This window comes from Mus pahari, chromosome 14 (genome assembly GCF_900095145.1).
Source record: "Mus pahari chromosome 14, PAHARI_EIJ_v1.1, whole genome shotgun sequence".
NCBI lineage: Eukaryota > Metazoa > Chordata > Mammalia > Rodentia > Muridae > Mus > Mus pahari.
Window position 1 is genome coordinate 50,542,540 of NC_034603.1, and position 13,748 is coordinate 50,556,287.

The 13,748-nt window shown below is 46.3% G+C and overlaps 1 protein-coding gene across 5 annotated transcripts in view; it reads right to left on the reverse strand.

The window, feature by feature from the left end:
• Rffl (ring finger and FYVE like domain containing E3 ubiquitin protein ligase) overlaps positions 1-13,748 on the reverse strand; it is a 67,693-nt gene that overhangs the window by 12,678 nt on the left and 41,267 nt on the right. For all 5 annotated transcript variants that reach the window (XM_021213769.1, XM_029545717.1, XM_029545715.1 and 2 more), the window contains exon 2: positions 2,505-2,692. In XM_021213769.1, coding sequence (XP_021069428.1) covers positions 2,505-2,684 — 180 coding nt within the window. In that variant the 5' untranslated portion in view covers positions 2,685-2,692. The remainder of the gene's footprint in view (positions 1-2,504; positions 2,693-13,748) is intronic.

Consider the following 13,748-nt stretch of genomic DNA (forward strand, 5'->3'; position numbering starts at 1 on the left):
AAGGAAAGGAAAGGAAAGGAAAGGAAAGGAAAGGAAAGGAAAGGAAAGGAAAGGAAAGGAAAGGAAAGGAAAGGAAAGGAAAGGAAAGGAAAGGAAAGGGGAAAACAATGGCAGGACTCACGTAATCAAGGCAATCCAACTACTTGCAGAGAAGCTGTCTTTTTTTTTTTCCCCCTCCCCAGAGAAGCTGTCTTAAAAGTCTCTGGCTAGGAAACGACAAACCCTTAAGAAGGCTGATCCATTTAAGCGTGAAATTACAAATGAAAAAATACTTGCAGCAGAAATCATCCTTAACATTCACAAAATTCACTGTGAACTGCACAAAATTAATTCATAATTTAGAGCAAGAAAACACTGTACCAATAACATCTTTCATCCTCCAAACTGGGATCTGTCTGCGTCCCCCAGGGAGTGCTTCAGGCCACGGTGGCGATTCTCTGTCTGACTATGTATACCCTGCTTTGACCTCCCTGTCCTGCTGCAAGCCCCCTAAGCAGGGGCAACCTCTCCTTCATCCCCATTCATCTCGCCCAGGCCAAGCCTGACACCAGCTAGATTTTAGCACTTATTTCCAATGTGGGAGGAAAGCAGTTTTAATCACCCCCATGTTCCCAAGACCCTAGGCCCATTACCTGACATCCTCTGCTTAACATCTCAAATGTTGTTTATGGGATGCTTGAAGTCCAGGATCTGAGTTTAAATCCTGGCTCTAGTTCTTAAAGCATGGGATAGTGAAGTATTGTTTATGGGAAAAAGATTGGCTTCGCTAATGTGATTTACTGATTACCAGGAGCCTGACATGTACAGTTTTCTTTTTTAAACTTTAAACTCTAAGACTTTTGTCACTTGTAAGACAGAGGCTTTGGTAGTTTCTTTTTGTTTGGTTGGTTTTTTGTTTTGTTTTGTTTTGTTTTGTTTTTTTCGAGACAGGGTTTCTCTGTGTAGCCCTGGCTGTCCTGGAACTCACTTTGTAGACCAGGCTGGCCTTGAACGCAGAAGACCGCCTGCCTCTGCCTCCCAAATGCTAGGATTAAAGGCGTGCGCCACCACCGCCCGGCACTTTGGTAGTTTCTAAAGCTGCTACAGTCACTGTGAGGATTAAATAAAAGAAACAAACAAAAATCTAAATTAAAAAAAATTATATATTATATATATGTAATGTATATACAATATATATATATGGGGCTGGAGAGATGGCTCAGAGATTAAGAGCTCTGATTGATCTTCCAGAAGTCCTGAGTTTAATTCCTAGCAACTGCATGGTAGTTTATAACCATCTATAATGAGATCTGGTGCCTCTTCTGGTCTGCAGGCATACATAATAAATAAATAGAAAAAAAAAAGTGCTGGGCAGTAGTGGTGCATGCCTTTAATCCCAGCACTTGGAGAGGCAGAGGCAGGCGGATTTCTGAGTTTGAGGCCAGCCTGGTCTACAGAGTAAGTTCCAGGACACTCAGGGCTTCAGAGAAACCCCATCTCAAAAAATAATAATTAATTAATTAAAAATAAATACATACATACATACTTCCCCCCCCCCGCCCCCCATGCCCCAAATCTTCTGGGCAGTCCCAGCACTTGGGAGGCAGAGCAGGTGGATCTCTGTGAGTTCAAGGCCAACCTGGTCTACAGAGCAAGTGCCAGGACAGCCAGGGATATACAGAGAAACCTTGTCTCAAAAATCAAACAAAAATCTAAGCAAAGTATAGTGGTAAACCTCATACCTGTAACCCCAGCACTTGGGATAGATTAAGACAGTGAGGTCGAGGCTAGCTTAGGTTACAGAGTTACCTAAGACCCTGTCCCACCACCACCACAACAACAAAAACACAAAGTCTTAGTAAATCTGTAAGTCTGAATTTTTTGTTGTTGTTTGAAACAGGATTTCGCTTCGTAGCTCAGGGTGACATCGGGTAAGTAAGGTTCACCACCGTGCTAAGACCTTCAACAGTCTCTCACACACAGTAGAAATCGTAAAAAGAATCACTTTCCCCTCGGTTTCCCATTGTCACCGTGTCATCCTGGAATCCTACTGGCCACTCTGCGTTACAGACCTCCCGTTTTGTTTTGTTTTGTTTTGTTTTGCAGGGCGCGTGCTGCTGCCCGAGGGCATGCGCACAGGGACACCATACCCCAGCACAGCCCACTGCAGTTGGTTATGCCAGCGAGCGGGCTCCAGAGTCTCTGCTACAGTCTTCCTGCTTCTCAGAAAGCTCTAATGGGCTTTTGATAATGAGGACAAGGTTAATCTGCAGCCAGTTTTGTATGTGACCGTAAGAGCCAACAGCTGCCAGGTTCCCAGTACTAGAAAGGACGCCTGCCTCATAGACTGGGTTTCGTCATACCGTCAGCGAGCAGTGGCGCTGCTGTCTGAGTTCAGGGGTCTACGCTGAGATGCTTTGCCTTCACTTGGAACATTCTAGAACAGGCCTGGGTCCCTAGCACCACAGAGGTAGAGACCAGGTAGCTGGCCTAAGGTCCTAGGGTCATGGTGCAATGGCACTTACCTTCCTGGTTGTGCTTGCGAAATGGACCCCGCAGGCCTTGCAGCTAGGTTCCGAGCCTGTGGGGGAAGGGAAGGAGCTGTACCCAGGGTTGGAATAGGCTTGTGTCCTGGCTCCCTGTGGTGGTGGTGCCTCCTCAGGCTGTCCATCCAAGCAGAACCAGTTGCAGCAGGATGCCCACATGATAAAATCTGGCACAGGAGAGAAAGAGGTAAGAGGTAAGATGTGGCATTACTAACCGGGCGTGGTGGCGCACGCCTTTAATCCCAGCCCTCAGGAGGCAGAGGCAGGTGCATTTCTGAGTTCGAGGCCAGCCGGGTCTGCAAAGTGAGTTCCAGGACAGCCAGGACTACACAGAGAAACCCTGTCTCAAAAAAAAAAAAAAAAAAAAAGATGTGGCATTACTGCACTTTTAGCCCTGTGTGCACAGGCATGGCAGGATACATGTACCACACCAGCGAGTGTGGGGCCATGGAAGGCTCGCCTCATCAGCTACCACCAGAGTGAGTGTTCCAAATGTCGAAGACATGCGATCTGCCAGAGCAAGGTGAGAAACCATGGTGGGGTGAAAGCTTTGTAAGTTGGCCCAGCCCTGACTGGTTTAATCTGAAATCTCACTTCATTAAAATGCATTCTTACCTTACAATCACAACCAGTTTAACACCCACTTTATTCAAGGTCATTATTTTCTTGCCCTGAAGCTCAGAAAGAACTTTCTCTCTTGAACACACGCTAACCATGGAGGGTGTGTATTGTAAGTGAGCAAAGCCAGACGCAGTGACATGTACAGCAGTCCCAGCTACCTAACTAGTTGAGACAAAAAAGGGTAACCTGAGCCTGGGCAACATACAAGTGCTCTGAAAAAAACAGTACGTAGACCGCACACCTTTAATCCCAGTACTCGGGAGGCAGAGGCAGAGGCAGAGAGAGGCAGAGAGGCAGAGAGGCAGAGAGGCAGAGAGGCAGAGAGGCAGAGAGGCAGAGAGGCAGAGAGGCAGAGGCAGCTGGATCTCTGAGTTTGAGGCCAGCCTGATCTATGAGTGAACCGATGTTATACAGAGAAGCTCCATCTTGAATAACCAAAAAAAGTTTATATAAACCAGCCAGACGTAAAGAAGCATATAGCTAATGCCCAGAGACTAACTAGAAAGCTGAGACTATAAAAGCCCAGGTCTCCAACACTAAATCCTCAGCCTTATCCTTAAACCATGTTATCTTTTGACTTTCCCTCCCACTAGCCTACGCAAGCAATATCTTTTTTTTTCTTTGTTTATTTTTTTATTTTTTATTTTTTGCAAGCAATATCTTAATCCGCACTCCTGCTCCACTAAGCTCCTATGACTGCACTGTTCTTTTGAAAGAGTCATTGTATTTATGTGTACATGTGTCTGTGTAAGTGAATGCCGCATGTGTGCAGGAACCACAAAGGCCAGGAGAGGGAGCTATAGTTACAGGAGGTTGTAAGCTGCCTAACAGGAGTTAGGAACAACTCAGATCCTCTAGAGAACTCCTCTTCGGGCTGAGCCAGCTCCCTACCCCTGTGGTGGCACTTCTAAAGCTTACTACACAGGTCATTTATTTTCTGCTCACACACTTTAGCTCATCGAGGGCAGGGGTACTACTCCCCGGTGTCTATACTGGAGCCAAGAGGTGCTCTGCATATAACAAATACCCAACAATGTTGGGTCCTTGTCAGTCAGTGCCTCTGTGGTTTAATTAAGAATGTTTTATCTAGCCGGGCATGGTGGGGCACGCCTTTAATCCCAGCACTCGGGAGGCAGAGGCAGGAGGATTTCTGAGTTCGAGGCCAGCCTGGTCTACAGAGTGAGTTCCAGGACAGCCAGGGCTACACAGAGAAACCTTGTTTCGAAAAACCAAAAAAAAAAAATAAAAAATAAAAATAAAAACAATAAAATAAAATAAAATGTTTTATCTACTTAGGTATTGAGGGTGAGGTGGACTTTTTTTTTTTTTTTTTTTTGGTTTAAGACAGGATTTCTCTGTATAGCTCTGAGTGAGGTTGATTTTTAAGTTCACATAACCAAACTTATCCAACCCCTCAAATGTTAGAAGGGCCTGATGAAGGTTTATCAAAGACTTTGCACTTTTGAGAGGCCTGAGTGCATCCCCATGGGGTCTACTAAACACGGAGCACTGTGGGCAGACATGAGCGCCCCCCAGCAGAGCAAGCAGTCAACTGCAGGGACATCTGAGCCTGAGCTCTTTGCTCAAAGAGATACTAGATGAAACATCTAGTGTTGCTATCCAATAATACACACACACAAATTGATACTTCCTGCACTGTCTCTTTTTAACAAAGGCATTTTCAGAGTTCAAAGACAGAAGGAACACTGGTCATTTTATAAAAGAAAAAAAGCAGGGCACAGCAGGGAAGGGAGGGTGCAGGGTCCCATGGGTCTCGATTTTAGACGTCCTGACTTCTCCAGAATGTTTTAGACTTTCTAACACAGCCTCTGACACACTGATGATGTAGGTCATTTTCTTCTCTAAGCATCTTAGATTAGCACCTGACCAACCACCTGACCACGACCCCTGTGAGAAAAGGGAATGTGACAGTGTCCAGGCTGTTGCCCAGGTGGTTGCTGACTAGTCAAGCCACTTTGGCTAAGCACACACCAACATCACCTGTCCTTCTGTCTGTCACTTACCAGAACAGCTAAGTTACCAGGTAAGAAACCCGATCTGCCTTACTGCAAATTCATAGCACACACGGTGTGATGGTAAAGACCATGTCATGCATGCATCATAAGTTAATGAGTTTCTGTGGGGGTTGTTTTGAGGCAGGGTCTCCAGTAGTCCAGGCAGGTCTTGAATTCGCTGCATAGACAAGATGTCTTGGAACTCCTCAAGCTCCTGTCTCCACTCCCCATGTGTAGCACCACACACAGAGTGAATGCTTTGCCTAAAAGGAGTTCTGTGTTAACAAGACTGTAAGTGGCATGTCCCTGAAAAGGAAGTTCTACAGTACTTTAAATCACATGTTAATGTGTCTGAGTGCATGCTGACAGGAAGGGCAGAGTTCTGTCCTGCACTGCTGCCTGTGAACCATGCTGTCCACCTTTAACCTGTAACACCTCCTCTGTACTTCACATTTGTGGTCTGACACTCTACAGGTCAGTAATGCCCTCAACACATATTAGTTGCTTCTGTCTGTACTGTAAAAATGCCTTTTTTACCACAGTTTCCTCCGGGAAGGCAAAGGAAGATTATAAACCTAGAGGTTTCAATAGCTTACCATGTGGCTTTCTGGGCCTGTCCACATGGGACAAAGCTATGGGTGATCAGTAACTTCTGTTAAAACCTCTCCTTAGCCAGGCATGCAGTCCACACCTTTAATTCCAGCACTCAGGAGGTTGAGCAAGGCAGATCTCTGTGAGCTCAAGGCCTGGTTGATGTGGTAAGTCAGAGCTAATCAGAGCTCCCTATAAGACTCTGTCAAAAAATAAACCAAGAACAGAAGAGAATTCCCTCACTCATACACACGGTCCTAATGCCAACCCCTTTGTCCTCCCAGTGTTCAGTAGCCATCCCCAGGGAGTTAAGGGTCTACTGCAGTTGGCAGTGCTCTAGTGAAGGTTTGAAGAAAGAATGGGGTTGGGGGTGGGGGTGGGGAATGGGACAAACATGCAGAGGCAAGACAAGGAAATAGTTCACTAATAAAGGACCACATCTTGATGTGACAGCAGGGAGCATTTACTAGACAGTTAGGAATAGAAGCATTTTCTAAGACAAACAATAACAAATGCTATGATATGTACCATAGAAGAGGGATAACTACAAGATGCTTAGTAAGGCTAGGGTGGGTGGGGGTGGATGAGGCAAACAACTTTACCAGGAGCCATGAGAAAAATCCTGTGTTCCAATGGAAGGAAACAGGACTTTATCATGATAACCTTACTTGATATGTGAGTTAAGCTGATTAAAAATTGAGTTTTGCCGGGCGTGGTGGCGCACGCCTTTAATCCCAGCACTAGGGAGGCAGAGGCAGGCGGATTTCTGAGTTTGAGGCCAGCCTGGTCTACAAAAGTGAGTTCCATAGGACAGCCAGGGCTATACAGAGAAACCCTGTCTCGGAAAAAAAAAAAAAATTGAGTTTTACATCTATAGCACATGCATGTCCATGTGTGCACATCTAGGCAGAAGATGAAGATTTAGGAGTGTCTGATGTACTGGAAATGCACAGAGCCAGAGTGGGGCAAGAGACGAATTAGATGTTCTGTGGCATGTGAGGCTCTGAGAAAGGCAAGCAAGGAGAGCGGACCAGGGAGGCAGAGGATGCTCACGGGTGGGAGAACGGCAAGAGCATTGCTTCAAAGAACTGAACAGTGCTAAGTAACCCAGAGAGTGGAACCCAGTCAGGAACTCAAACTCAAAAAAGAATTCTGAAGTCCTGTGCCTTAACAAAGTGTATGTGTGTGCTCTGCTTAGGAGAAAAGCAGCTGACTCATGACCACAGGAAAGAGAAGGAGACATGAGACTCTGAGGTGCTGCGAGAGAGTAAGCTATCTAGAAGAACGAAGGCAGCAGCTGGAGAGGACGCAGGTTGCTAGTGTAAGTGCAGGCAAACAAGCCACAGATGAAGGGAAGCCACCAGCCATCAGTGAGGGGAGCAAGGGCTAGGGGGACAAGAAATGTGATCAGGCAAGGGACTAGCATACTCCTGGACAGGGGTCAGCCATCTTCCACCACTGTGGGATGGGTTGAAGGCAGATGGAACCAAAGAGAAGCTGGTAGCACTGATGACAAGCAAAAGAATAAAATAAAAAGAGGCGCCCAGGTCTGGCTACTTAATTATTTCTGGGGATTCGGCGCAGAGGCAGAGTATTTAGCGTGCACAAGGACCTAAGCTTGTCCCATTTCCATCATGACAAAGAGGTAAGGATTCCTAAAAACAAGCAAAGGAAGACAGAGGTCAGGGCTCTGCCACGTGAACGGGAGCGCTACAGTGTGAGGTACAGGCAGCGCGGAAATAAGGCCACCTGTCGGACTCCAGCGGCCTGATGAACGCTTAGGAGGAAGCAGCCTCTAGGACAAGGGACTGGGACTGGACAAGGCCCTCAACAACCACAAGACCTGAGGGCCCAGTAAGACATTAGAGCTACCGTCAGCCACTGTGATACAAGATCAGGCCCACTTCTAACCAGGAGTCAGGGCAGCGTAGCTTCCTCCACAGACTGCCTCTCCACCTCAAGGGCCTCTTCTAAGCATCTTGGAAGAGCAGTCTGTTCATCTGCTCTGAAAGGAGGGCAATGGCCCCCTGAGAAGACTTAACTCTTACCACCCTGTGACCCCACAGGTCCGTGTTCATCTGGGTATGTGCATTCAGGGAAGGTTAACTGTGGAACAGAGGTGGCAAGCAACAAGAATATCAGTGTCAAAATACCTCAGACCTGGTCTAACACTGAGAAATTTAAATATCAGAGAAGAACCATCTACTAGTGTGGGCAGTTAAAGTACTCATCTAATAACTGTATTCATGGTAGACTCCCAGGGCAAGAGGCTGTCAAGCTAACAATGCCACTCTCTTGGGAAGGCTCTTCTGATCCCTTAACCCCAAACAAACACCACCTGATTACATTGCTAAATGACTAACAGGGAACCAGCTTTGGGGACTGGGTAAATAGGACACTTTGAAAGCACCATTCTCTGTCCTACAAACTCCTTTCTAGATCTTAAAGAAAACCACCACACCTTTACAGAGGGCTCCTCCCAAACTCCCCACCCCACTCCGAGACCATGGACTCCGGGCAAACACCAGGCACACTTTTCCTGTGCTTGGCTGAGACCTTCCACCATGCACGGCAGGCAGAAGGTGGGGGATGCAAGATGGGGAGTGAATGAGAAAGCCATACTGTTCTCAGAGGATCCCTACAGGAAAGCTAGTGAACTTACAAATTTTATAACCTCGTGAGATATGTTGGCATTTAATGCCGAACAGGAAAACTATGGTGTTAACAACAGAGCAAAATACTGCCTATTCCAGGTGGGTTTGGTTCACTACCATAGAGGCAAGAAGGCAGATAATATGGTTTCTTTAAAAAAAAAAAAAAAAAAAAAACCTACCACCACCAACAAACTAGATTCCTAAGTAATTTTAAAACATTCCTCCATTTTGAACACCTGCCCAAAGCAAATAAATAACTTAAAGTAGATCACTAGCTGTTAAGGGCCTGGGCTTGAAAGGAGTGGGGCTAGAAAGGGAGTTCTGGGGTTAGAAAGATGGTTCAACAGTTCCATGCACTGGCTGGTCCTCCAAAGGACCCAGGTTCAATTCCCAGCACCCACATGACAGCTCACAACTGTCTGTAACTCAATTTCTAGAGGCTCTGACACCCTTGCACAGACAGTAATGTCCCCAAGGCTTGCATGCAACCTGTTCTGATTCTAATTAAACGTTCAGTGCACTGGCTCTGCAACAGGAGCTTCACAGATGCAAAGAGCTATATCCAGGAATTAACACACTCATAGTAAACCCACAGTATAGGACCTCACTTACAAAGAGCCCTTTAAAAATACCCAGTTGGAGCGCCCCCCACCTCAAGGAGGTACCTTTTGACACAGCAAATTATCAAGTGCCTGAATCATCTCCCAGGGGTGGTCCACCTATGACCACTAATGTATTCCTGGAATGGTTGACAGCAACTGGGCTCTAAGTGCATAGAGCAAAGTATCCGGTGTTATAGATGGTCAATACAGGATGGGTTGAGTTTCATCTTGTATGCTATCCTTAAAAAGCAATTAAAGTACAACTGCAGAGGCTTTGGAGGGAAATGCTGGGGAAGGCCCAGCAATATGGCAGAGCCAAGGTTCTCTGAAGTAACTGATAAGGATGTATGTATTTGAGAAGGAGAGAGAGTAGTCACCCCTTCCCTCCTGCCAGACTGGAGCCGGAGGCGTCATCTAGCATTAGCTCCAGCAAGCCTAACAAGGCAGATCCGTTCACTTGCAGGTAAGAAACCCAAGGTTCAGAGAAATAAGTTGCTGGAAAGTCACAGAAAATGAATAGCAAAGTCAGGCCCTAACCATAGGGCCCTAGACTTAGAAGTCAGTCCACACTGTAGCCTGCCACCCTGGCTCTGACTCTATTAGAACTTTTTTGGCAATGTACAGGTATGCTCCAGGATCCCCCCAGGTTTTAAAAAAACTTTTCCTATCATAAGGCAAGTACAAATTACAGGCCAGAGTTTTGCCACCAAATTCCCACTGGTACAGCAAAAATCGGAAGGAAGTCTAACACATGTTGGTAAGGCTGGAGAGCAAGTAGGATTCTAACATTGATGGGAGGAGAAGGAACCTGGAATGGGCATCAGTAATGGTGTGTGTGTGTGTGTGTGTGTGTGTGTGTGTGTGTGTGTGTGTGTGTGTATACAAGTGACAGTTTGTGTGTGACACAGAAAAACACACATTTATTTCCATGACTTTGAAATTCTGCTTCCAGGTATAACACACTCACCAAATGCAAGTACACATGGAATATCCACGGAAGCCCTGCTATAATAGCCCCAAGCTAGAGACAGCCCAATGCCCATCAATAGCAAAATGGAGAACTAAATTATGTTTAGACAGCAGTGAGATATACACAACAGCACTGACAAATCTTACATAGATCTGATACTGAGTGAAAGAAACAGCTGCCAATGTATATGAACTAAATGGTCACATTCAAAGGGTGTGGGGACTAGGATAGTGTATTCCTGCATGGTGGCATATCCCACAGTCCTACCTACTTGGGAGACCGAAGCAGCTAAATCATTTGAGCCCAAGAGCCTAAGATCAGCCTGGACAACCCAGCAAGACAGAAACAATTGATCGGCGAAATCAGGGACAGAGGTGGCACTTGGGGACGATAGGAAGAAAGATGCATGGGGTCTTCTGCTAATACTGTTTCTTTTTAATTTTTTCATTTATATGTAGTATGTATACCTATGAAGTACGTCTGTATGTGCCCATGAGCGCAATGCCCACAGAGGCCAGCAGGGACACAGGCACTGGGACTGGAACCCAGGTTTTCCATAAGAGGAGCAAGAGCTCCTAAGCTCTGAAGCATCTCTCTCCAACCTCAATGCTTCCATAGCTAAGTAATCACACAGGTACTAGAATTTATTCGATTACATGTATAGTCTGTGTGTTTCTCTTGTGATATGTGGTGGTTTGGTTTGTTTTGTTTTGTAATTCTTCAAGACAGTGTTTCCTCTGTGTAGGTAGCCCTGGGCTATCCTGGAATTCACTGCACATCAGACTAGCCTTGAACTTGTGATCGTCCTGCCTCTACCCCTCCATATGTGAAGATTAAAGCCATGTGCCACCGTGCAATGCATGGTTTTATTTGGGATTTGTTTTTAAAATGAAGTCTTCATTTGTGGCCTTGGCTGTCCTAGAATTTGCTCAGTAAATCAGGCTGGCCTTGAACTCAGAGATCTGCTTGCCTCTGCCTCCTGAGTGCTAGGATTAAAGGTGTGTGCCTCAATACCATCTTATATGGGATTTCTTAAGCACCTAGTAAAACATATACAATTTGTAAGAACAAAAGAGAAACCATTTTGACCCTCACCCCTGTAAAGTTCATTTTCCCTACATCAAAACGCCTCTCAATATTTTCCTACAGTTCCCTAATAAGTGTCTCCAAGCTCCTTGATCCAGGTGTTCTGCGTAATCTCTCCTAAATCACCAAAGCCAATTGCAAGTGGCCAGATCTTACTGACACCTCTCTTACCTTCATCCCTCAGGCTCCCAGCATTCCAACCACCTCCCAGCCTCAGGGCTCAGCCAGAGCTCCTGGCTGGTCCTCAGGCACCCAGCACTCCCCACCACACCTCTTACTGAAGATGCCCATCAGCACTCCCTCTACCCCCTCCACTCTGCCCTTTAGCTCCCACTTCTCACTTCCTTCTGGATTCTTCAGGTTCCAGTGTGTCACCTGCCTTGACATTTCCCCGATCTCCACTGGGACCCTGTCTCTGGAACCCCTCCCCATTTTAACACACTGCCCCATGTCCCTGCTTTCCTTCACAGTTTCCATAATACATGACTCAGACACCCAAATTGTGGGATGAATAGAATGTTGTCAAACGGCAATCATATTTTATCAGCACAGCTGAGATATCGAGTTCTATTTCTCCTTAGAACCAAAAAGCTCACCCTCCATATTAACAGGGACAATGTGACTGAGAAAGAAAAACCCTTCATGAGAAAAATGAAAGGTGGCTAATTTAAGCTTGCGTCTGCTTTAGATGCTCCTGTTGTATGGGTATGTGCACAAGTGTGGGTGACTGCCTATACACATGGGTACCAACGTGTGTAAAGGCCGGAGGTCAACATCCGGGTCTTCCTCAATCACTGTCTGATTTTTTTGTTGTTGCTGTTGCTGTTTTGTTTGAGACAGGGTTTCTCTGTGTAGCCCTGGCTATCTTGGAATTCACTCTGTAGACCAGGCTGGCCTCAAACTCAGAAATCCGCCTGCCTCTGCCTCCCAAGTGCCGGGATTAAAGGCGTGCGCCACCACTGCCCGGCCCTATCTGATTTTTTGAGACAGGTTCTCTCACTTATCCTGGAGCTCTCTGATTTTCACTACACTGACTGCCAAGAGGTTTGAGTCACTCAGCTCTAGAGATCTGAGTCCACCTCTCCAGGGCTGGGATTACAGACGCATACAACACTGCCAGGGCACTCCTGAGGATGCTGACTACCTCAGCTCCCTTAGGATTTGAAGCAAGCACTATACCAACAATTAAGCTGTCTCCCCAGCCCCTACCTTTTAAATCTGTATACTTCCCAGAGGTAGATAACTGTAGGGAGGAAAAGTGACATCCAGAAGTATCTGGCCAAGAGAGATGCATCTGCTTTGATTCTGAAATGGCAGTGGCCTGCGTTTCAGTAACTTTTTGTCTTCCTGGTCACCTGGTACCGTGTGTTTCAGGGCTGGGACACAGCTGGATGACTACAGTGCCCAAGTGATAAAGAAGTCCTGTTTGTTAAGAACTCACCTGAAATTTAAAATCATCTCTCAACTTGGAAGACTGCTTGCTTTTAAAAATAAGTTGACCAGGCAAGGAACGTGAACTCCCTGAAGCGGTTAGACTTAGAAACTCAGGGTTGCAACTGGGATTTTCCAACAAAGCTGCCTGGGGCATTTAACCCTGACTTGGAAGGTTTAAGACGCAGGTGACACTTCCAGTGAACATCAACTAGGTGACTGTTGCAGTCGTAAGCAAGCAAGCTGCAGAGTGAACCATATTACCAACTGGCCTCACGAGCTGGCTGTACAGCAATGGAGCATGTTCTCTCTGATTCTGAGAGTATTTCTGCGATATTTACTTCAGAATAAAGAACTCAGAACCTCTAAGTCACAGAGGAAACAAGAATATGGTGGAACTTTAGAACCCAGGTAAATAAAAACCCTGCTGAAGTGGTGCATGGGCCAGGCAGAGACAGGCAAGACTTAGGTGGGAACTAACTTCCAAGTGCTTTCAATCCTAAGGGACATACATACCCGTATCCTTCAAGACAGTACTCGGAATGTGGGTAATAGATAATATAGATTTCAGAGATGGGAGTTTTACTTGATAGATAAAATTTAAGAAGATAGAAACAGTTTGCGGGCTGGGCGTGGTGGCACATGCCTTTAATCCCAGCACTTGGGAGGCAGAGGCAGGCGGATTTCTGAGTTCGAAGCCAGCCTGGTCTACAAAGTGAGTTCCAGGACAGCCAGGGCTATACAGAGAAACCCTGTCTCGAAAAAAAAAAAAAAAAAAAGAAAGAAAAGAAAAGAAAAAGAAACAGTTTTCGGGGAAGGAGTTGTTCCCAAATGGAGTGTTTTCCTCTGGCTTTTAGTGAGCCTGGCTGTCCTGCTGAGTGTGCTTGACCGCGGTCCCTGGGTTTCGGATGAACAGGAATAAACGTCTCTACACAGCACAGGCTGGGTTCAGTGGAGGTGCTCTGCACAGAGGAATCGTACTTGTACCACGTTCTTCACCCTTCCATGAAGCCCAAGCCTCCCAAGCCTGGAACCCCAGCACGTGCAGGGGTGAGGTGACCAAGAAGAGTGCAAGGCCTAAGCTACGTCAGACACAGACACAGACACAGACACAGACACAGACACAGACACACACAGACACACACACAGAGGCACTGCAAACAAGCAGAGGGCAGGGCTAGCTATAAGCATTGAGGGACTGGTAGGAGTCAAATGTCTGCCTCTCCCACAATAGCTTCCCGAGCCTCCATGCC